At 35.2% G+C, this 26,708-nt stretch overlaps 1 protein-coding gene across 1 annotated transcript in view; it reads left to right on the top strand.

The window, feature by feature from the left end:
• Nucleotides 1–2,861: 2,861 nt before the first annotated feature.
• The window catches only part of LOC128234133 (uncharacterized), a 99,834-nt gene continuing 75,987 nt past the window's right edge, over nucleotides 2,862–26,708 (top strand). The window contains exons 1-2 of the mRNA XM_052948165.1: nucleotides 2,862–2,995; nucleotides 19,256–19,322. Coding sequence (XP_052804125.1) covers nucleotides 19,262–19,322 — 61 coding nt within the window. The 5' untranslated portion in view covers nucleotides 2,862–2,995; nucleotides 19,256–19,261. The remainder of the gene's footprint in view (nucleotides 2,996–19,255; nucleotides 19,323–26,708) is intronic.

Here is a 26,708-nt window from a genome sequence, read left to right on the forward strand (position 1 = left end):
GAAAGAACACGCACACACACACACACACACACACACACACACACACAAGACACTAAACGAAGTGATACAATAATAATAATCAAACACATATGAGAAACACATTTCACTACCGGAAAAATACATATCGTTAAAAAGCATCATTACATTTTTTCCCATCCGGGGTGAAAAGAATGGGTGGGGTCTGGTGCTGAAAATACGCCCAACTAACCACCTGGTGCTGGGCCGCGAAATACTGCCGGCTAAGGAAGACTTGGAAATATGTATGGAGGCGGAGGGTTAGGGGTTCTGGGGGTAGAAACAATTAGTGGTGTCAGCGTGTATCCATGTAAGAAACAGGTTACAAACCATTTGGGGAGAGTGAAGTTGTGATAGATAGGAAAGTGGCATACTAGATAATAGTTTGGTATATAAATGGCTTTAGGTCATTGCTGCTAGTGAAATAATACGAGTTCTCTCTTCCAGTATTTTGACAAGAAGGACGAGAGCCTCAAGTTGCTCGTCTTCGCCGACCCGCTCCTCGTTCACCAGGGAAAACGACAAGTTGAATGTATCCGCTGTTAAAATAAAGGAGTTTCGTTATCATCATTAATTGTAATTAAATGATTTCCTAAATTCAACATATCGTCCGTAACACTGGGGTATTCGCATGACATTGTAGATAAAATGGGTTAAGGGCCTCAATAAGGGCGACAGTCTAATAGAGGTCTGTAACCTCAAGGTAACTGTCCATTTAAATACTCATTATAGATATAAAGACATCGAAATTGTCCATACTATTGGTAAAAATTTGACGAGTGTTTTACCAGACCCATTCAAACTTAACCAGATGTGGGTCATACGGATTTCGTGACCATGGCCAAATAGAAAACCGGATGAAATAAAACCTTTGCCAGGCAAATCTTATCTCGGTGTCTTTAAATCGCTAACTTCATGTTAACAGTTATACAAATAACCTTAAGAATTAATAACAAACTCGTTATTTACTGAGAGTTGTGCGCAATTCTTTATTTGTTACATTTTTCTGGCAAAGACGGTTCCGTGTGAAATTCTCTCCATCCACGGAGACAAAGTTCCGCCATTAACTTGTGTCGTGAATGTATAATAGATGTTCTGGCTAAATATTTCCCCATAAAACTGTCAGGTGGGAACGAAACCGGGACAGCGTCCCTTCAGGTTTGTTGAATCATAGCATGGATATTATAAATTCGACACAGCTGTAATTGTTAAGGAAAGGGTTTTGGCAGCAAACGTTTCTGTATTTAAGGTTTTCGATTTTCGAATAAGATTTAAAGGACCATCTTCGTAAGATGAATATTTTAAATTCTTTTATTCTTCAGTCCACTGTGTGTGTGTGTGTGTGTGTGTGTGTGTGTGTGTAATTTGTTGATTTAAATCGTAATGACATTATTTGTTTATATTGTAAGAATCATTCCTCAACGCACAATTTATCGTACTATTTGTTTTCAAGGTAACGTCGCAACGCAGCGGCCAAATTGCCCAAGAATACATGTAGTATAACATGAATGTAGTAATACACACCTCTGCTTAACATGTGTTGAATAAGATGCCCTCTTGACCAGCAGATTAAAGTTTCCACAGCTCGATGCAATGTGCCCTCTTGACCTCTTTTCTGCAGCAGCCTGTCCCTTTTTAATCCTGGCTAAAACCTTTATGTACTGCAACCATGTGTTCACTATCACGCTCCGTATGAAAAGTTGTTGTGTAAAATAAAACAAAAATACGTTCAATCGTAATGAATATGTTGATATAAGTATCATATTGTGCATACGTGCTCTGTACCAAATATGTTTACTTTTGGGATCCTTCTTATCAACGAGTGTGAGACAAAATATAGTTAGATCAAGAATGTTCGCTTATTTATTAAACGTCGCAAATTTAAGGGACTGGCTTATGTTTTTTGACCATTTTTTTTTCACGGAGACGCATCTGTAAACACTTATATTAAAATTAGTGTACTCTTTGATACAGAAATTGCAAAAAAACAACAACAATTAAAGTGTACAGAAAAAACAACAACGCCGGTACAGTCAAGAAAAAATACTGACACCAAAACCATGATGACCTATAACTGGAATAAATGATCTTTTTGACATGAAACAAAATTGCTGGGAGATGACCTAAATCGGAACAGTACCTAAATATGGAACACCCATTATAAAAGTGTTTTTCCGATCAAGATCAGTTTAAGTACGATTTTAACCAAAAAAGACGCTTGCCTTAGATACAAGTTCCAAAGAACACGATTCTCCAGTAAGTATTTCAAATACCAAATACTGCTATCATTTAAAAAAAATCATGCTCAAATGTCAACATATGACACGGGGGGGGGGGGGGGGGGGGGGGCGGAGGGCGGAAAAAATGATGGAAATAACGAATATTATTTATTTACTTGAACAAAACATGGAGCAATAATTTTATGAGAATACATAAAAATAAATAACGAATTAAAACTGTTCCATATTTAGATACTCTGAGGACGAAAATGGAAGTCCTTGATTGTGCAGTTAAAAAAGCACTTTTCATGCAGATCGGTAGTATCTTGAAAAATGCCATTTATATCAACCAATTGTTCTTAAAACTTCCTAGGCTGATGGAAAATTTTGTAGTTGTGGTGCAAGTCTAACTAAAAATATTTCAAAAATAGTGCCGAAAGTGTTCCGATTTAGGTACTCACCCCAATATATATAAAATGAAAACGTAAAAATGAATTTACATAAATAAACATGAAAGTATGTAAAGTTTTACGATACAAAAAGTTATAATTTACATGATGGTGTACATTTGAATTTATATCAATTTTTAACTTAACTTAAGCTTTTGGTGCGTCGTGAGATAAAAGGGGAATCACTGTGATGAACTTGCTCGCCGAACAATTACACTACCAGTACTGTACAGAATTGTAGTGAGTGCTGCATGCCAAAGGAATATTGGAATATCGTGGAAACAGGAATTAAATTCATTGTCAGTCCTTCAGGTATGCTTATGAAACGTTTAAGTTGTACTAATACTTTTTGTATTAGTTTTAGGCTTTTAAAAATATTATATTACAAAAGATAAACATACTGTCAGATAGATATTCCGACATAAAATATAGGTCGGCCCGGTTGTCTATCCTTAATTTAAATTTTAGCCATTCTAAAATGGTGGTTCATATTGTCGTTATCATTTTTTTTATTATTAATTTTGCTTTTTATGTATTCAAATGAATGATAATATTACCATAGCATAAGCCTATTTGATATCTCGATTTTTTAAGGAGTTTATTAAAGTATTATGAAATATTTACACCTCAACTTCCATTCCTTATGCACCAGTCAATTGTAACCACGGCCCCCCCATGTCCGGAGGTATACTGGGGATAGCTGGGGAAATGGGCCGTGTTTTTACCTTCCAGGTGGCCCCACAGTGCCGTGTGAATGAGGTGGTTTTGTCTTCCCGCCAAATATTGCGGGGAATGGGCCTTACCTAGTCCAAATAATTGTACGTTGACAGATTTTTTTAGATTTTTGATATGGCAAATCCTTCACGTACAAATTGTTTAGTATCAAAAGTGGTTAGTTGTTCCGATCAGGATTCCGGGTTAAAGCATATAGCGTCTATAAAATATCACAAAAACAAGAAATATTACCAGATAAGGCCAAAAAAAAAAATAGGTCTGTTTCCGGTCGCCCGACCGACCCTCTTATTTCCGCGCCGACCCTATACTTTTTATTGGTGTAAAAGTTAACTGTGCGCATATTTAGTACTTTTCGGTACTTTCTTTCCGTTAATTTTCTTATCTTTGGTCACAGTGCTCCAGCTAAGCATAATTAGCGTGGCGGGGCGCCCCGCTGCCCTTTTATGGCGCCCTGCTGCCTTTTCAAACGCCCCGCTGTGCCCTTTTCATTGACAGAGCCGCCTTTGATGATAAATAAAACAAATAAATCGCCCATTTGTGTCATCAAAGCGACATTGACCTCGCCGAAATTTAAACACATTGTAAATCTGTCAATCAGCGAGTATTTGGCCACTGTCCCATTAGTCAAAACATCGCAATTAGCCATAGGGTAATCCCCTAATCCGATAATTGGGCCGTGTCATCCAATTACCAAAACATCGCCGGTAGGCGGAGCTATTGAAAGTTAACCAATCAGAATGTACATTGAGAAGAACCTGATAATATGATATACGTTCATTAAAATGAGATAGAAAAGGCGACATAATTATGAAAAATCGTGTCAAGCATTGATGAAGTTAAAAAGTAATTGTTATATGTATTGAACAAACAATGCCAGACATTTTAAACATTGATGTTTTTGAAGCAGACGGTCATAGCCATCTCGGGCCATCGGCAAGGTGGCGCTAAGAAAATCAAAAACATGACGTATCACCAAATATTTAATTGGTTTTCGTGAAATGTTCATGATAAAAAATTGATTTGTAAACACAAAAACATATTATTTTTTTTGCTTTATGTAGAGTTTTAATACTTACAGTATTTTTCTCCTGTTTACGATGTCAAAAATATCGGCGAGATCGCCATTTTGTCAGAACAATTTTCCGAGTTAATTTCTCAACCTCCCATTATGTATTGGTAAAGTTTTCATCAAGGACAGTGATTTAAATGTCATTTGGTTCTTAAATGTCAGCATATTATTTAGCCAGAGACAAGTAAATAACAGCATAGCTGAATGTGACATTCGTACCCTATCCCGAACGTACCAAAATAAGATTCGTCCCCCTACTATATTGACAGGTCATTTATTAGTCATTTTGATTGTTTCAAATCCTTAGCTGTCTTGGTTTTTGTTTCATTTTTAGATGCTTTTTGGAGATAAACTATGTGACATTGACACATACACTTTTGCTGAGCCAACAATGATACATTTTTTATGAACATTTTATATAGTTATAGCAATCAGTTTGAATGTGAATATAAACTGAGGTGTGTGTTATGGCATAGTTTTTGTATCAGGTGTTACGAAAGTATCACTTCTCCTTAAAGTCTCCCCACTTCTCCCTAAATTGACTGAAGGGAGAAGTCACTTCTCCCAAAGTTTTCAGGAGAGTTTTAGAATTTTAATATTCTATCAAATATAAGAATAGCATTATAGCACAAATGTGAAATTGGTAAATATGAAAAATTGACAAATCTGAGGCACTCTTTTTCGACATCTGTCATACAGACAAACATGTTCAACAATACATGCATTTATATTCTAGAAAATGTATATCTATACATTATAATTAATACACATTATACAGTTCTTAATAAATGAATGGACTTGTATTTACATTTTATGCTTTAGTACCTTTTAAAATTGTCTCATACGCAGTTAATATGGTTGTTTTTGAATAAAAGTCAGCCGCCTTCTATTCTAGATCACTTCCCCCCCCCCCCCCCCCCCCCCCCAAAAAAAAAAAAAAAAAAAAAAAATGCCTACCTACCTACCCTCTTTTTTTTGGGAAGGAGACCGGAAACGAACCTATTTTTTTTTTGGCCTAATGTTATTTTATATTAGTTCCGTACACAAAAAATAAATATCCAACTTATAATTATGAGTTTGACGGCTTTTCTTCATTTCATTCTGTCAAAACATAACGATATATACATGAAGGGCACCTGCAAGGCTTTAGGGCACAGTTTTAAATCGCTCGGAACATTTCAGCCTTGGCCGAGTTGTTACGATTGTATAAAGAGGTCTATCTCGAAGCTTTGTCGGAGGAGGCCGAGTTATTACGATTGTATCGAGTTGTTCCCCTTCGCATAATTGTTGTCTGTGTCAGTCAACTTTCGTTTTATTGGAAAGGTAAACAACTTGTTTTAATGCATTAAATGCTTGTTTAGTGCAAAATAACATTTCACTTACATGGTAAAATATGAATTTAACTCTTTATGATCAATTTCAACTATAAAATACTTCACTTAAAACAATTTCAATATTTTTAAAACACCCCCGTTTTTTGCACATTCCCGTTTAGACGTTAGGGATTGGAAGAATCCCGTATAACACGTCTATTATTTTCGACTACAATTGACTGGTGCATTAAATAAACAGCATTTCAGCAATTTTGATTATCATCCGATGAACGCAACATCTTCAGATAAGCTTGGATCAAATGATTCCGTATAAAATATACATGTAAATAGAAAATCATTTATCTTGTTTTTGCTTTCATTGTGCCAGCTATGTACGTTGACAGATTTTTATATGATTTTTGATATGGCAAATCCTTCGTGTACAAATTGTTATGTACCAAAAGTGGGTAGTTATTCCAATCAGGGATTCCGGGTTAAAGCATAAAAAGTGCGTCTATAAAATATTATAAAAACAAGAAACATTGCCAGCTAATGTTATTTTATATTAGTTCTGTACACAAAAAAATAAATATCGAACGAATAATTATTATGAGTTTGATGTTTTTTTTCATTTCACACTGTCAAAACATAACAATATATACATGAAGGGCACCTGCAAGGCTGCGGGTCACAGTTTTACAACAATCTGAACACGTGGGCCAGTATCAAACAGATGGCCGAGTTGTTACGATTGCATTTTCAATGTTTCTATGTATTTTTCTCAAAGCTTGGCGAAGCTGGCCGAGTTGTTACGATTAGCCTTATTGTTGTCTGTGTCAGTAAATTTTGTTACATTGGAAATTTAAATCCTGTGTTTTAATGCATTTAAAGCTTGTTTTGTGCAAAATATCTTGGCACTCACATATGAAAATAAACCTTTATTATCTATTTCAAACATAAAATACTTCTCTAAATACAATTTCAATATTTAAAAAAACAAAACCGTTTTGGCACAAACCCGTTAGGACATTAGGGATTAGAAGAGTCCCAAATAACACGTCTATTATTTTAGACCACGAAAACCTTAGGATATTAGGGATTAGAAGAGTCCAGAATAACACGTCTATTATTTTAGGCCACAAAAACCTTTAAAATCAACATGTTAAAGAGGTAATTTAAGATAAATTTGTTGAAATATTCTTGTCATTACGTTTCAATTATACATTAAAAATCAAATATGAAGGTTTTTTTTCCTGCGTTGTTATGAGGTCATATGACAAACTGTTTTTAGCTCACCTGTCACTTTGTGACATGGTGAGCTTTTGTGATCGCCTTTTGTCCGGTGTGCGTCGTGCGGCGTGCGTCGTCCGTCAACAATTTACTTAAAAGACATCTCCTCCTTAACCGCTGGGCCAATATTAATAAAACTTCATAGGGATGTTCCTTGGGTTGTCTTCTATCAAAGTTGTTCAAAGAATTCAATTCCATGCAGAACTCTGGTTGCCATGGCAACCAAAAGGAAAAACTTTAAAAATCTTCTTCTCCCAAACCACAAGGCTTAGGCTGTTGATATATGGAAGGTAGGATCACCAAATGATCCTCTACCAAGGATTGTTCAAATTATGGCCCTGGGGTCAAAATTGGCCCCGCCCCGGGGGTCATGGGTTTTCTCTATATGTTTATAGTGAAAACTTAAAAAATCTTCTCCTCTGAACTTACTTGGCCTAGAGCTTAGATATTTGGCATGATTCATCGTCTAGTGGACCTCTACAAAGTTTGTTCAAATTATGGCCCTGGGGTCAAAATTGGCCCCGCCCCGGGGGGTCATGGGTATACTTGATATGTTTATAGTTAAAACTTCAAAAATCTTCTCCTCTTAACTTACTTGGACTAGAGCTTAGATATTTGGCATGATTCATCGTCTAGTGGACCTCTACAAAGATTGTTCAAATTATGGCCCTGGGGTCAAAATTGGCCCCGCCCCTGGGGGGTCATGGGTTTTCTCTATATGTTTATAGTAAAAAAAATCAAAAATCTCCTCTGAACTTACGTTGCTTAGAGCTTAGATATTTGGCATGATTCATCGTCTAGTGGACCTCTACAAAGATTGTTCAAATTATGGCCTTGGGGTCAAAATTGGCCCCGCCCCGGGGGGTTAGGGTATTCTCTATATGTTTATAGTTAAAACTTCAAAAATCTTCTCCTCTGAACTTACTTGGACTAGAGCTTAGATATTTGGCATGATTCATCGTCTAGTGGACCGTTACAAAGATTGTTCAAATTATGGCCTTGGGGTCAAAATTGGCCCCACCCCCTTGGGGGGTCATGGGTTTTCTCTATATGTTTATAGTGAAAACTTCAAAAATCATCTCCTCTGAACTTACGTTGCTTAGAGCTTAGATATTTGGCATGATTCATCGTCTAGTGGACCTCTACAAAGATTGTTCAAATTATGGCCCTGGGGTCAAAATTGGCCACACCCTGGGGCTGATGGGTTTTCTCTATATGTGTTATAGTGAAAACTTAAAAAATCTTCTCCGAACTCACAAAGACAAGTAACGTCTTAATTTAAACTGGATAACATATTTAGTACACATACCAATTTTCAATATGGGCCACATACAACAATTAATAACAAATATACATATATAGATGCACACGTAAAATCAAGTAGTGACAAGAGCTTAGATATTTGGCATGATATATCATCTAGTCGACTTGTACCAATATTGTTCAATCTTTGGCTCTGGGGTCAAAAAATGGCCCCACCCGGGCGGTCATGGGTTTCCTTATATATGTATATGATGAAAACTTAAAAAATCTTCTTCTCCGAAACCAAAAGGCCAAGGCCTTAGATATTTGGTATGAAGCATCGTTTATCGGACCACTATTAAGATTGTTCAAACTTTAGCCCTGGGATCAAAATTGGCCACGCCCCGTGTTCATAGGCTTAGGTTTTCAATATTTGTATATAATGGAAGAATGTGCAATATATGACAGGTGAGCGATTCAGGGCCATTTGGCCCTCTTGTTTGTTATGGTTGGGTCGTTCTTTTTACATAATGTGTGGGAAAGAATTACTGAAAAGCTTTCTTAAATGAAATTTAGTATTTTTTGCAACAATACTGTATGTAAATAAAACACTATTGGTTTAAATATAAGTAATGAATTGCGTGAGTGTTGTCGTTATCGGGGATATGCATGCAGTTGGGCGTGGAGCCAAAGCATATTGAGTGCTGACGATTTAGATTGTGCCTTGTTGCAAACCAAGAACCAATCAAAATAGTTGTAATAAAATGCTGTTACAGATACATAGTATTTACTCGTATATCTCTGGCAATCAACATCATGATTCCATATTGGAAATGCCCGACTTTTTGGCGATGTTTTGTGACGTTAAATATCATTGTTGGATCGACACACTACTGCTAAGACAAATAATCAGTGAAAAGACATTTACATTTTTGCATACATTTCGCTTTTAGGTACCTTTTTGCTTATTAGTCGTCTCAAAATATGTCGTTCATCCAGACTGTCATTTACGAAAGATCGGCCGGACCCATATAAAATTTGCCAGATTTGTACGGCGGACTGGCACATTTCGGGGGGAAGACTGCGTAATAGCATATTATATCGAAAACGCCATTGAGCAAACAGATTACAGGCTTAAAGCTGCACTCTCACAGATTGAACGTTTTGACAACTTTTTATTTTTAGCTCGACTATTCGAAGAATAAGGAGAGCTATACTACTCACCCAAGCGTCAGCGTCGGCGTCACCCCTTGGTTAAGGTTTTGCATGCAAGCACACATAGGTTAATATATCAGCAACTACTTGAGGTATTGCATTGAGACTTTATACAATGGTACTCAACCATCCAACCTACTTAATTAACCAAGTTTGATAACTCTACTTTGCATTTAATGCCAAAAATAGGCCTTTGATATTTGACTTAGAAATTCTGGTTAAGGTTTTGCGTGCAAGCACACATAGGTTGATATCTCAGCAACTACTTGAGGTATTGCATTGAGACTTGATACAATGGTATTCAACCATCCAACCTACTTATTTAACCAAGTAAGATAACTCTAGTTTGCATTTAATGCAAATAATAGGCCTTTATTTTTTTACTTAGAAATTCTGGTGAAGGTTTTGCGTGCAAGCACACATAGGTTAATATCTCAGCAACTGCTTGAGGTATTGCATTGAGACTTGATACAATGGTACTCAACCATCCAACCTACTTAATTTTCCAAGTTAGATAACTCTAGTTTGCATTTAATGCAAATACTTGCCTGTATTTTTTTACTCAGAAATTCTGGTTAAGGTTTTGCATGTAAGGTTAATATCTCAGCAACTACTGGATGAATTGCATTGAGACTTTATACAATGGTATTCAACCACCCAACCTAATTGAATAATCAATTTAGATAACTGTGTTTTGCAAATAATGGCCCTTTATTATTTCACTTAAACATTCTGGTTAAAATTTTGCATGTAACCACATTTAAGTTAAAATCTCCACACATCATGTATTGCATTGAAATCTAATCTATCAGTGATCCGTGCATGTTTCGCCAAAACTTTTCAATCCTTACACTGAAAAGCGGCGGAATAGTCGAGCGCACTACCTCTGTGACAGCTCTTGTTTGTCTTGGAATGAGCAGTTCTTTGCGTAAATATCTGAAAACCAATGATAAAAGACTGATGACAAAAGATCAGATCACAGATTTTCATATTTCCTCTCCAAAATTGATGTTTTATGCATTTTTCTTAAACCGTTAGTATCGGTTTATGCCATAAAACATTATATTTGGAATGGAAATATGAGAATCTGCGATCTGATCTTTTGTCAACAGTCTTTCATCACTTCAGGTTTGCAGATATTTGGTATCTCAAATCCTGGACTAAAAGAATCCCATTTAACACATCTTTTATTTTAAACTATTAAATGAAGAGGCTTGCTTGTATCTATACTCCCTGGTAGTGTTCTAATTTTGTACATTAAAGTTTGCCAAATTAATATCGTCAAAGGCATCAAAATCACAAAATAATGGTGAAAAACTCATAATTTTGACATTTTTCAAAAGTTGAATAGAAGGCCATAATTTTAATTCATTTTCAATCTCATCAAGCATTTTACTGATTAGTTTGACTTATTTTACATTGATTGCGAAAAATTTGTTTTAATTTATCAGTTGTATAATTTTTTCACAACAGCCCATTCCACACTTGTTCGGCAACTCTTTGGAGACTTTCGGTATTTCAAGTCATGTGACAGATAATTAAATGTCTGCGCTTACCAATCAAATGACTTAAGAATTTCTGCTAACCAAGAAATATGAAATGTATATAATCAAAATAACATTACCATCAGATTAAATCAGGGTATTACCATATATGTCATATTAAACAGGCAGGATGAGAGTTTTTTTGAGAAAAATAAAAAAAAATCACCAATCAGCAACTTTTTATAATCCTCTCAAAATTCAAATCATAAACATGTACATGTATGCAATAGCGATTAGTATCCGCTGCAGCTTAGCTATTGTATATAAATACCTTGCTGTTTGAAGCAATAAAGTCGTCCACCGAAAACATTTATCAATGCAGAACTTACGGAAATTACGGCAATTTCTAAGGCACCTGTCAGATGTATACTATAGGATTTGTTTTTTTCACACATGACGAAAGCTGGACTGGTGCTATAAATGACAATAGGACAGATTTTCATCAGGTTTAATTTGCATTTTTTTTGTGTTTAGAGTTAATTAAAAGTTTATCATTGTTCACGCCACAGAATTGAAAGTAGACCATGGAAAAGGCCCCCAGCATTTTTTAGGACCTGCACATTTATGGTATGAAAATTTTATGATTTACGATTTAACCGTTCACACATCCGCTTATTCTGATGAATAAGTGTGCAAAGCGCTTATAAGTGTTAATAACGGGTACAACCCAATATAGGGCTGAACTACAAATATTCTTCGTCTGTTTCACTCAAATTTCACTAACAAATCAAACTTATTTAGTAGCTGCTAGGTTGAATAATTGCAAAACCAAACCTGAAATATTAAGTATAGGAATAAGCTGTGAAAGCCTTTTACCTCAAAATGTGCTGACCAAATTTGCAATCCTTCAAATTTTGCACATCTTTTTTAAATAATCAACCCCGCAGCAACCATTCTTTCTAAAGGTGCTCAAGGTACTCTAGCCAGTCCCTGGGAACTTGAGCCATCGGAGTTCAACTGAATGTTAAATATTTTGACATTTTCATTTCCCAAAGTTTGCAATATTTTGCCTTTCTTTAAACGCTCTTTTATAAGAAGTTTTTATAAATATAAACATAACACTACATTATGGGGACTTGAGGATTTGAAATGGTTAAGTATGAGATGTTTATATGCTTGAGCTTTACTCCATCCAGGAGGGATTATAAGTCTCATTTGCAAGTTAAGTTACACTTGATGTTAGCCTAAGACTAAAGTTTAAGAAAACTTTTGATAACACACTTGACAGTTGTTCAAGTGAAAACTCAACAATTCATGGGCGTAGGGTCATCAAACTTAACATGAAGGTTGGGCCTGACCTGTAGATGACCCCAATTGATTTTAGGGGTCAATGGTCAAGGTCACAGTGACCTTGAATGATAAAAGTTTGTCAGAGTGATTACTGGACAATGCCTGCACCCATGGCACTCAAACATGAATTGGAGGTTTGGCCTGACCAGTAGATGACCCCTATTAATTTTAATGTTCATCATGCCAAAGTTCAATGTCACAGTGAACTTGAATGATTAAAGGTTGTCCGAGTGATAACTTGACAATGGCTGCACCCATGGCCCTGAAACTTGACTTGGAGGTAGGGCCTAACCAGTAGATGATCCCACAATTGATTTAAGGGGTCATCGGGTCAAGGTCACAGTGACCTTGAAGGCAAACTCCACAATTCCTGGACCTATGGTCATCTAACTTCACTTGGGGGTTGGGCCCGACCTGTAGATGACCCCTTATTATTTAAGGGGTCATCGGGTCAAAGGTCAAGATCACAGTGACCTTCTACGCAAAAAGCTTGTCTGTTTGATAACTTGACAATGCCTGCACCTACGGCCCTCTAACTTGACATGTTGATGACTCCTTTGGATTTTGAGGTCATGTAGTCAAAGGTCATGATCATAACTCATATTCGTCATTAAAATTTTGTCGTATTTACTTTTTCCCTGCTGCTAAGAGGATACATTTTTATCTGAAAATATCAGTCATCATCTGAACACGATTTAAAACTATACCTACTATCCTCACACGTTGAATGGTCATAATCTGAAAACTGCCTCAAAAGGCATCCAATTGTCAATGACAAGTCAGCTGTCATTTCGGTCCATGCATATTTCATTCGATTGTCCAAATAATCCTAACAACATGGCACTCAGGGGTGGGGGTGGGGGGCATGTTTGACAAACATATCTTGTCCATCTAAGTTTGCAAAATTAAGCTAATTTTGCTTTTCTTTTAACATTCTATTATAAAAAGTTTATGGAGATTTGGAAATTGTATAACAGTATAACATGTTCATAAGCGTGAGCTTGACTCCATTCAGGAGGGATATGTGTTATGTGCAAGTATTTTACTTAATGCAAGCCTAAGGCTAAAGTTTAAGTAATTTTTGGTAACACACTTGGCAGTTGCTTTAATGTTGAAAGCATTTACAACACTTTCGAGACGAATCATTATTCACATTATAAACATTTCAAAGTTGAAGAATGGCTTTTAATGTTAAGTTGTCTACTGGATTTAAAGAATGAATATCGACTCAGTCAAAAAATTGCATATTATTGCACATTTGAAATTGTGATGTTAGTCAAAAAATTGCATATTATTGCACATTTGAAATTGTGATGTTGCCACTTGAACCAAAGGTTTTCAAGTTGTAAGTTTCAAGACAATATTCTTTTCACTTTTAGTAAACAAACACTCGAGAAAATCAAGGCATCGCCGCATTCAGCACTTTCAGTGCTTTGATTAAAACATGTTACCATTTACTTCTAAGGCCAAAAAAAAATACCTGTGTTTCCGGTGACCCGACCTACCCTATTTTTTCCTCGCTGACCCTAATCTTTTTTTAGACATAAAACTTGTAAAAAAAATATTAAAAAAAATATTCTTTCGTAAAAAAATATATTTCTTTAAATATATTGTTATTATTTTCGTTGTTTGTCTTTTAATGTCCCCGGAGAATATACTTTCATTCCTGATTATGTATGACCGAGAAGGGAAAACAAAATGGCGGAGGGCGGCGAACCCTGTCCGATATCTTAAAATTGGCAAACGCATGTTTACGGTCCAAACACGTGGTTGATCACCGGAGACATATTGTGCTGTCTTTTTAATGAAAATATTTTGAATTATAGTTTGCGGTGTTATTTATCCATACCCATGTCCAAAATAAAACTTACTTTTTTTACGATTAGACTTTGTGTATATCATGCAGGCTTCTTACAATTATGCTTTGCGAATTCACGCAGGCTAACTGCCAGGTTTCAATACACATTTCATTAATTGTTATATTATTTATCCGCAATTATCAAGGGTTCTTTATTTCGCCTTATTTAAGTCCCATTAACTGAAATCCAAACAAAAACCTGCAAAAGTTAACAACACATTTATTGGAATGTGTCGGCTGCAGATCAAACGGTACAATTTGTGACGTCAGAGCATGAGCGGGGATAAGATCAAAGGCGCGTGGCTATGGTTTGTATCTAATTCGGTCAGTCGGATACCGTATGATCCCATTTGATTGCCAGGATTTCGCCTAGGCTGGTACAAAAATACCATACTACTGAAAAAACAATAATCAATAATCGTCGTCTGGGAATCTTAAAACAATGACCGAAATGTTTGAATTCACTATAGATATGAATGAAACTTTGATTGTACGAAAATAAGATAAGTAAAATAAATCCATATCCGCGTTTACTTGTTCTATTTTTAATCTCCACTTGAAGGCCTAGTTGAAGGAGCTCATAGTTGACAAGAAAATCGGCGATTTTTCTCAACCATATTAACAAATTAGTTGATAATTGACTGTTTTGGTAGAACATTATCACCAATTTGTAGAAATTGAAATGCTGTATTTGTTTTCTAAAAATCGATCGCGACTTATAAACGAGTATTGTACACAAATAACACCAGATTTCATGGGCAAAATTGGCGGGAAAATATGGTAGTCGAAGGTATGGAAATGATTTCAGACATTAAAAAATGCTGTTTTTCTCTGACTTTTGTAAATTATGAAACGCTTAGGCCAGAGTTTTTTTATCTTTAGATTTACGGGAGATTTTTCAAAAAGTTGGGTAAGGAGGAGGAAATAAAAATAAAATGCATAAAATGTCCGGAAGGAGAAATAAATAAAAATAAAACGGATTTTTCTCCAATTTTTTTTATTTTTTAAATCTTCTTATATCATGAAGACAAAACACCTGACTTGTGTCAGCTATTTTATAGGTTGAACAAAGGGTGATATATCACCATAAAGTTTCAAAAGCATAATTAAAAGATCCTTTTAAAGACTGAAAATATTAACCTCAACACTATGAGTTCAAGCGCTTATTAAAATTAATTGTATATATTTGTTCGAATGCATCTATGCATATGTGGTGCATATATTATCAACCCATAGATTTTATGAAACATGTCAGTGTAATAAAGAAGTTAAAATGGCCATTTCTAACCTTTTGCCCACAATATAAGCATATCCTTTCCATTGTGAAGTAATCAAACATTGAACAAAGTTTCAGACACGGTAATGCACCAGTCAATTGTAACCACACCCCCAGGTCCGGGGAATAGCGGGGACTTTGACTTTTGGTCCAGCCAACCCCGGCTAAAATCCCCGCCCTGCGTGGACGAACAGATGGTCAAATCCCCGCCAAATGCCCCCGCACCCCAGGGTCCCTAGGTAAGGCCCATTCCGCGCTATATTTAAAGCAAAGACAAAACCACAGCATTCACCCGGCACTGCGGGGCCACCTGAAAGGTAAAAACACGGCCCATTTCCCCGGATCGGGGGGGGGGGGGGGGCGTGGTTACAATTGACTGTTGCATAAGGAGGTCAAATGTGTTTTTCTGTCTTTAACGAAATAGCACCGTGACAATTTACCTTGATGTGGTTTTTATATAGAAAATATTACCAAATAAAGTCCAAGCCCTGATGGAAATTCCTCTTCACTTCAGAGTTTGACAGGGCTTACGGATACACAGACAGTCAAAATCTACATTTATGTACTTCACCAAAGAAAATTCGGGAGCATTAAGATAAATTTGACAAGTGTTATATGTTTAAAAAAAACAGTTCTAAGAACTGATTTTAGAATCAGTCCTGAACAATATCCTTCTAATTCCAGCTATGCCCGTTGGCAATGAGCAAACGATCAGTTTGACTTCTTGCACTGACTGCCAAATATCTTATGTTCAGATTTTTTCTGTCTTATAGGAAACACACACTATGTTATTATTACATCATTTTCAGTATTCTATAACAATTTAAATTCTAAATCATTATTAAACTAATTAACAACTACGAATGTATCACGATACCTTGTGTTTTTCTCTTCAAATATGTGATCGTGAAGCAGTGTGTTCAATGCTCCTCAGAGTCAAATTCAGAAAAAAATATCCATTTTGACTATGATGAACACGATATCATTTTGCAGTTTAAGTGTTTGTCAGGAGCTCTACATTTTTGCGCTGTAATCCAATTCATCCTTGCTAATATACGACCTGCGCCAACGACTTTTAATGGACAATACAACCAACGAATTTCTGTCTCCTTATTTTGACCGGAAGTTGCGCAATCATTCCACGAATCGCGAACAACATACTGAATCTACAAAAAAATCACAATAAACACGCTTTAAGTTCTCCACGATTTGATTTGAATAAAGAAACTTAACATCGGAACATCTTTGTGGTAAAACCTTTCTATATAGCTGCAGAAATTGCGAGAAATAATGGGTATGGCATTAACTACTTTCACTTTTGACAGGACGTTGTTATGGTAACGGGTACCTGTTCTGTTCCCCCCCCCCCCGCATATTTCTGACTGGTTTACGTGGTTTGTGCAGTAAAAAGACCGATAATGAATGACAATTGGTACACCAGTTGGTTTTGAAAAATGGGTTATAGAACACTAATTTTATTTTCTTCTTAACATCGGGGCAATGTTCGTCGGAAAAAATAAAAATAAAACTACGAAAATGAATTTTATTTATATTTGGGTTTTTGCAATATTTAGGTACGGCGCTCCCGTAAATCTAAAGATATAAAAACTCTGGCCTTAGATGTAACATAAATGTTCTAATTCAACTGAAAATTGCATGATATGGAAAATGTAAAAAAAAAAAAAAATCCCGACCTACCGACCCTATTTTTTTTCGCCATGTCACCGGAAACACAGGTATATTTTATTTTGGCCTAACCATGTAAGAATTTAGTTTTCTCAGTTTTCTGAAAGGAACTGTTCCTCTAAAACCGAATGTTCTTGTAAAACATATATATATAGATTATTCAACTGCTTGTTGTACTTGTTACTGACTGATTATAAAAAAGGAAAAAGGATATCTTTCTTTGTCTTTATTTTACACATGTATACAATACTAAATGTATGACAATAATTAGAGCCTGTGGTCTCATGTTCTGTAATAGTAACTTGTAAACACTAAAAGATAGTCGCTTTCTGAATAAACAATGTAATTTATATAAAATAATCTACAAACAATATTGTAAGGGAACATTAGTGCTTAAAACTGGAGCATGCACTGTATCTGTTTTCCTGAAATATGATGAGCATAGATAATTAAATAATAATTAAATCGATTAATAATTGATCATTGATTGGTTTCATAAACCGATCGATAGTAATTTTTCTGTCCGATTCTCAACACTACTTTAAGCTACAGCAATAAAATTTTGGTCCTGTGTAGAGTTTTGAATACAAATACCAATGTTTTCCTCGGATGAACTTGACTGTGACTTTTGACCTACTTTCTTGTTTTTGAAGGTACCACAATGAAATATTGATCATGTGTTTTTAAACAATTATCAATGGTGTCCTTGGGTGACCTTGACTGTGATCTTTTGACCTACTTTGTTATTTTTCAAGCTGCAGTTATGAAATTTGGATCATGTGTACAGTTTTGAATTGAATATTAATGCTATCCTCAGATGACCTTGACTGTGACCTTTTGACCTACTTTCTTTTTTTATGAAGCTGCAGCAAAGGCATTTTGACCATTAGTCTAAAATTATAGACGTGTTATACGGGATTCTTCCAATCCATAACGTCTAAACGGGTTTGTGCAAAAAACGAAAAAAAAATAACTTCAATAGGTCTGTGTTTAGTACTGTTTACACGGGAAAATTGAAGATTTGAATTTGCTGCACTCTTTCTGACTAAAGAAAAACCCGAGAATTGGACATTGAATTATGCTTGTTTGTCTAAAGACAATATAGTTACATGTATACCAACATATCACACACCATTTTAAAGGTAATTGACTCTTCTTTCCATGTCACTTATTTAAAAATGGATTGTTTATATGTTGGTTGAGGAATTTGCATAAAACTGGACTCTACAGTGAAATCGGGTAAGTTTGAGTTACATACCTTGTTTCTTTTTTGTATATCAAAGACACTAAATATCTTCAGATGTGTTGTTTATCTCATTGTATGTACCCAAAATGGTTTTAAACAACATTTTAGTGACAAACAATGATTCAGATGCCTATGATTCAACCTACTTGAAAAACCAAGTTAGATTACTGTGTTTTGCAAATGATGGCCCTTAATTATTGGACTTAGAAATTATGGTTAAGGTTTTGCATGTAAGCACATGTAAGTCAATAACTCAGCAACTCCTTGATGTATTGCATTGAAACTTTAAACAATCAAGTATGATAACTCTATTATGCATATATATATAATACAAATGTACCCCTTTATTATTTGACTTAGAAATTCTGGATTAGGTTTTGCATTTAATCTTATTTTACAGTGATCCATGCATGTTTCACTAAAACTTTGCAATTCTGATCTTAAAGCGGCTGAACAGTGGAGCGTGCTGTCTCTCTGTGACAGCACTTGTTTATAATTTTCTCTGTGTCTCCCTGCATCAAGTCAACGCTATATGTGGCATTGCAAAATGTTAATTTATGGTAATAAAGGTATCAAATTTAGGTAGCTGTTTTCAGTTTTCTGAATGCTATTTCTTTGCTCTCGTCCTATAAATATATATGCAGACCTTTGATTTTTGGTATGTAGCCTTATGAAGTGGTTCTTTATCAAAAATTGCCCTGGGGGTCAAAGCCAGTACCACCCCAGTTGTCTCAGGTTTCCAATATACTTATGTAGAAATGTAGTTGTTTTATTTCCTGCTATTAACTGTACTGTTTCTCACTTTCAGAGTAGCATGGAAGCAAAGAAAATCTGTTTTAGTTTTGTGATATTGGAACTGTCAATATATTTTGTTGGTAAGTAAACTTTTTTTAGCGCACCTGGGCTGGTATTCATAAAACATCATTTTCCTAGGTTAAGTAATTCACTGGTCATGTGATATAATAACTAATATGTATAATTATATCTGAAAAACTTTATTTTCATTTATTTTATGTAAAACACATAATTTTATGTTAATAAAAACCTATAGTGTTTTCTTAACTTGACCGTGAACATTTTAGGAAATCGACTTAGTTAAGAAATGACATAAGATGTTATATGAATACCAGCTAAGAGCTATGATATCAACCATTTTGTTTGTTAGTAATACTTTGACGTTCTCCATTTGTATTGCTCAGTCACATTTTCCTTATTTATACTGTCATTAAACTTGTTAAGATTATTTCCTAAGTAGCATTTTTGAAAGGCAACAGACTGATTCAATAGACAATTGATACATTTTGAGGTATATATTTCGAATTCATCAATTTTACGTATAAATGTTAATGTTATAACAAAACAGAAACCAAGTATTATACAGTTATCACTAAGAATCTATCGATGATATTTTCCCTTCAAGCAGTCATAGAAATTAAGATCTATAAAACACAAGCAAGTCGGCCAGTAAATCACAAATTTGTTCTTGGCCAATGAAAATTCACTAGCCTGTATATTTTCCTGCTGTGTTAGGCCAGAGTTTTTTATCTTTAGATTTACGGGAGATTTTTCGGTAAGTTGGGTAAGGAGGAGGAAATAAAAATAAAAATAAAATGCATAAAATGTCCGGAAGGAGAAATAAATAAAAATAAAACGGATTTTTCTCCAATTTTTTCTATTTTTTAAATCTTCTTATATCATGAAGACAAAACACACCTGACTTGTGTCAGCTATTTTATAGGTTGAACAAAGGGTGATATATCACCATAAAGTTTCAAAAGCATAATTAAAAGATCCTTTTAAAGACTGAAAATATTAACCTCAACACTATGAGTTCAAGCGCTTATTAAAATTAATTGTATATATGGGTCCTTCTGAGCTATTGAGTAATATTTTTTTTTTTATATAAAAATGCTTGTAAAATTGCAATTATACTTGGAATATAAATAAATAAAATTTGTGTTTTCAAAACTTATATCAAGGATATAGAAAACGATAACTAAAATGTCCTGTTTATTAGGAATAATTTTTAAACTTTAAATATTTGTTAAAAAACGACGATTTTGGGGACGTTATTTGTGACATTTTCGAGTGCTATCATGCAAACTGTAAAAAAAAGTAAATATTGCTTCATAATTACGGCAATTAGAAACAAACAATACAACAATAAAGTATGTATATAAATACGCAAATAGTTTGATTAAATCAGTTTGTTTTCTTGTATTTCGGTCCCGATAAACAAGTGCATTAGGACGTTACTATGTCGGTCCATTTTTTTGCATGAAAACATTGGAATCTCGATACGTCCATGCATATAATGTTGTGTGATGTGAGCGGTCTTTTACAAGAAGAAACACTAGTTTCGCGATATTTATGCGTTGCACCTGAATCTGATGCTCAGAAACGCCACTATAAACTTTTGTTCACAAAGTTTAATGTGTCGGTCCAACCTATAACGTCCGGTTATTTATCATTAAATACAAAACTACGTAATTTTATAAACATGTTATACTTCTGAAACGCAGTGTTGTGTACTACGTCATCAATTGTGGGCCCCGGTGTACACAACGAAAATTAGCATGGATGCAAATGAGGTAAGTTGGTGTCGGTCCATCATGTTCTTGGGCGCATGACGGGCATAGTACAAACCGAAAATGATTGTCATATTGTGTTTCTACTGTATTCATGTATTGGGGTGATTTATTAACCTCCTTATACATGACAAATGACAATGTGTTGGATTTTCGATGTTTTCACTCGGCATACTGGGGGCCTCCCGATAGTTATCGTCTGTATCGAGCATGCTCGTTACGTTTGGACCATTATTTTGGTTTTCCCGTTACACGTTGACAACGCTATGCATTGAGTCTGCACTGCCAACGTAACGTCCACATACTATATTCTCATTCTTGCATTGTATTATAGTTTACAATCACCATCTTATTGGTAAAAAACACTTCATGTTTCACGTAATGTATCTGTACAGACAGTGTATTGAGAGAATGTCGTTGAAGTACATGAAACACTTGAATATCACAGACGTTATTTTGGACAATGACTTTTTGGTTTTTTGTTACGTCAACCCATAACATCTGTACATACAGATCTACATTCCGAATGTATCTGATAGAATATTGTTTCATTACTTGCAAGATGTGTTACATTTGATTTGATGATCAAGTAAATGAGACAAACCAGATCCGAAGTAATATTATAGAGGAATAAAACTGTTTTCATGTATGGACGTTACTTCTACACCTAAACTGTATGTCAATGTGTTCTACATAACGTCCAAATAGATTTTGATTATATCTATAAACAATCTTGTGCTAAAACTTGTATGAATGAATAATATGTATGTTTATTTAAGAAATATGATTGCACATGAAACATTTAAGTTGAATAAAACAGAATTCATATAAATAACAACATTTGTGTACGGACGTTAAATTTGACATGATATTAGTGTCGTAAGCTGTTTGACGACTGATCCGTGTTGACATGACGTCGAAAAACGCTGTCTCATATTGTCTCATTCAATTGTCTCAGTCTGTCCATATTATAAATAATTATATATATATATACAGGTTGAATTTCAACTTGGGTGGATTCGTGGAAGTTGCCTTGCCATGCAGTAAAAACAGAAAACTGTTTGTAGCAGAGGTATACACTTAAAACAAAGTTGTCTCTTGCTTTGAACGAATTCTTTATTTTGTTCTTGTTAATAGTTATTGTTCACATTATATGTTTGTGTTTGAAACATTGTTATGTTACAGAACTTTCCATTTATTCTTGGATTCACAAACATTGATAGGAAGCGGTAGGTCCCGTGTTTGATCCGGCCGGAGGGCGGGCTCTATTAGTTTCCGAACACCGCTTCATTGGTCAGGATGTCATTCATGTTGATTTTCATGATAATCATACTCATCGGCCCTATATGACCTACAATGTCCAGTGTTTTTCCTGCCTATCAACTCCATTCTGAAGTAAATTTTGTTTTAACCCACCAAAACTCTTTTCCAATCATAAGATGAATTTATTGTATAAAACACCTAAATCCAGACATTGTCGTATGATGTACATGTAACATACCTTTTATAGTAAATAAAGGGATACATGTAGTTATACTTAGCTCTAACAATCCATGATGATGATGATGATGATGATGATGATCTACCTATCCATGGTGATGATGATATCATGATGACTGCCTTTTTCATTCAGCAATAGTATGATGATGTCAACAAACAAACCAGAATGCTACAAATGCTGTTACAATACTAACAGACAGGTGCAGCACCCTTAGTTGAATACCATTTGTTGCTTTTCTGATGCTGATGATAATGATGATGATGATTGGTATAATGTCCAATAAAGGCATGCAGGTGCAACACTCATATCATAAGTGTTGCTTTACAATTGATGATGATGAAATCAGAAGTTGATGATGAATGACTGCCTTCTTCCATTCAGCTATTTTATATTGTTGTCAACAAACACACCAGAATGCTACAACTGCTGTAATAGTACTAAAAGACATGTACAGGAGCTGTATTTACACAAAATCTTAAACTTAAGTCAAAATTTCAAATGCAGACTTCTTTATTACTAACTATACGACTTTCATGACAAGTTTCATTGAAGTATAACTGAAAATGAATTAGAAATCTGCATTTGAAATTTTCACTTACGTCCAATGTCTTTCCTAAATAGCTTTGTGAATACAGCCCCTGCACTCTAGTGCCTTTTATTACTTTTACATCTATAGATAATGATGATGATGATGATAAAAATGAGCATTAAGTACACTAAATAACTGATTTGTAATGATTGAATGTGTCAATCTGACTAATTATTCATCCAATGTCTTCATCTGACTTCAGGTTATTGATGTCCAGGAGGATGAAGTGTTGTTTAGGATGAAGTGTTGTTTCGCTACATGGAAGCTGCCAGAGGTGGATTTAAATGGCCAACAGTTGAAGATGTCAGCTGGGAGCATCATTCATCAGTTACTCGCCACCTTGATAACCCTGTTCTTGACATCCAGAAGAGTTCAAACCATGTTCAGATTTTTAAGTTAAATTAGACTTTGACTTTATCACAGGGGAGAACCCTGTTCTTGACATCCAGAAGAGTTCAAACCGTGTTCAGATTTTTAAGTTAAATTAGACTTTGACTTTATCACAGGGGAGTACCCTGTTCTTGACATCCAGAAGAGTTCAAACCATGTTCAGATTTTTAAGTTAAATTAGACTTTGACTTTATCACATGTATGGGAGAACCCTGTTCTTGACATCCAGAAGAGTTCAAACTGTGTTCAGATTTTTAAGTTAAATTAGACTTTGACTTTATCACAGGGGAGAACCAATCATTTGTTGTGGTATTTTTTCTATTATAATTTAGGCGATTTCAGTTAAACAAATAAAGTTATGTGAATACTTCAGTATCGTTTATTACGTTGGGGCCAGGTCCGTGTGCAGGGTCCATCCTAGAGGGTAATAGTCGATTTGCCAGATAGAGATCACTGTGCAACTTGTTCGGGGTGAGCAATGATGTGTAACAATGAAAATGATGTCATCACAGATAATGACGTCATTGTCACTTGCTATTGTTCACTCTGGACAAGTTGCACAATAATCTCTATCTGGCAAATCGACTATTAGGGAGAAATACTTGTTAGCCTAGAGCTATAGATTACCAAACTTCTCCAATGCCGAACTCAAGAAGTGTTTTATATATATAACGTTGCGGCACACCAATTCGCCCACCAAAAGAATATATTTAAACGGTGAGGGAAAAATAATAAAGCTATGAAGCTTTTATTTTGTGTCCACCCAAAAGAACATGTGACCTTGATAATTGTCATAACATGTTTCCAACCGGGTTCATATAAAGGTCAGTAGTACCGTCGTCAGGTGTCTCTCTCTCCTCTCTCTCTCTCTCTCTCATGCATTTTAGGTACCTCTTACCCATAAGGCATGTAATTTGTTGGTTTTTAATATAATATGGTGCGTTAATCCAATGCCCTATGTCAATAGTAACGTCCAAACAGAATTTTGGTCAAACTGTCAACAGTAACGTCCGAACATTATTTTGTCCAGAATTGTTTCCTACCTTCAAATAAACATGTACAAAGTACATACATTATAGCCTACTTTGTAATAAAGAGATTACAAAGCTAATATAAGTTTAGAAGTCAAATTTGATATGTAGAAACAAATGTAAAGTCCAAAAATTTGGGTAACGTCCGTAACACTTACAATTTAATGTTTTATTCTTTTTTACATTACAATGTTTGAGAAATGATCACTATGGGCATGTACACTGTGCATCCAACTTGTTGTAAATTAACATTCATCTCCAATTTAGCACTTTATTATTATGTCAAACCAATGTCAAAGCATGTTGAGAAATGTCCGTAACTTTCAATGTAGCTCATAAAAAAACTTAATTTGTATATATTATGCATTCTGAACTATCTTCTAACGTACCATTTATAAATGGTGAATAAATCTGCCATAACTAGAACCCATGCATTACAGGATATACTCAATTCTATTTGTTCAGGTGTTGTCAAAAAAATATTACCCAATAGCTCAGAAGGACCCATATTTGTTCGAATGCATCTATGCATATGTGGTGCATATATTATCAACCCATAGATTTTATGAAACATGTCAGTGTAATAAAGAAGTTAAAATGGCCATTTCTAACCTTTTGCCCACAATATAAGCATATCCTTTCCATTGTGAAGTAATCAAACATTGAACAAAGTTTCAGACACGGTAATGCACCAGTCAATTGTAACCACACCCCCAGGTCCGGGGAATAGCGGGGACTTTGACTTTTGGTCCAGCCAACCCCGGCTAAAATCCCCGCCCTGCGTGGACGAACAGATGGTCAAATCCCCGCCAAATGCCCCCGCACCCCAGGGTCCCTAGGTAAGGCCCATTCCGCGCTATATTTAAAGCAAAGACAAAACCACAGCATTCACCCGGCACTGCGGGGCCACCTGAAAGGTAAAAACACGGCCCATTTCCCCGGACCGGGGGGGAGGGCGTGGTTACAATTGACTGTTGCATAAGGAGGTCAAATGTGTTTTTCTGTCTTTAACGAAATAGCACCGTGACAATTTACCTTGATGTGGTTTTTATATAGAAAATATTACCAAATAAAGTCCAAGCCCTGATGGAAATTCCTCTTCACTTCAGAGTTTGACAGGGCTTACGGATACACAGACAGTCAAAATCTACATTTATGTACTTCACCAAAGAAAATTCGGGAGCATTAAAATAAATTTGACAAGTGTTATATGTTTAAAAAAAACAGTTCTAAGAACTGATTTTAGAATCAGTCCTGAACAATATCCTTCTAATTCCAGCTATGCCCGTTGGCAATGAGCAAACGATCAGTTTGACTTCTTGCACTGACTGCCAAATATCTTATGTTCAGATTTTTTCTGTCTTATAGGAAACACACACTATGTTATTATTACATCATTTTCAGTATTCTATAACAATTTAAATTCTAAATCATTATTAAACTAATTAACAACTACGAATGTATCACGATACCTTGTGTTTTTCTCTTCAAATATGTGATCGTGAAGCAGTGTGTTCAAAGCTCCTCAGAGTCAAATTCAGAAAAAAATATCCATTTTGACTATGATGAACACGATATCATTTTGCAGTTTAAGTGTTTGTCAGGAGCTCTACATTTTTGCGCTGTAATCCAATTCATCCTTGCTAATATACGACCTGCGCCAACGACTTTTAATGGACAATACAACCAACGAATTTCTGTCTCCTTATTTTGACCGGAAGTTGCGCAATCATTCCACGAATCGCGAACAACATACTGAATCTACAAAAAAATCACAATAAACACGCTTTAAGTTCTCCACGATTTGATTTGAATAAAGAAACTTAACATCGGAACATCTTTGTGGTAAAACCTTTCTATATAGCTGCAGAAATTGCGAGAAATAATGGGTATGACATTAACTACTTTCACTTTTGACAGGACGTTGTTATGGTAACGGGTACCTGTTCTGTTCCCCCCCCCCCCCCCCCCCCCCCCGCATATTTCTGACTGGTTTACGTGGTTTGTGCAGTAAAAAGACCGATAATGAATGACAATTGGTACACCAGTTGGTTCTGAAATATGGGTTATAGAACACTTATTTTATTTTCTTCTTAACATCGGAGCAATGTTCGTCGGAAAAAATAAAAATAAAACTACGAAAATGAATTTTATTTTTATTT

The sequence above is a fragment of the Mya arenaria genome, chromosome 5, assembly GCF_026914265.1.
Source record: "Mya arenaria isolate MELC-2E11 chromosome 5, ASM2691426v1".
In the NCBI taxonomy this organism is placed as follows: domain Eukaryota; kingdom Metazoa; phylum Mollusca; class Bivalvia; order Myida; family Myidae; genus Mya; species Mya arenaria.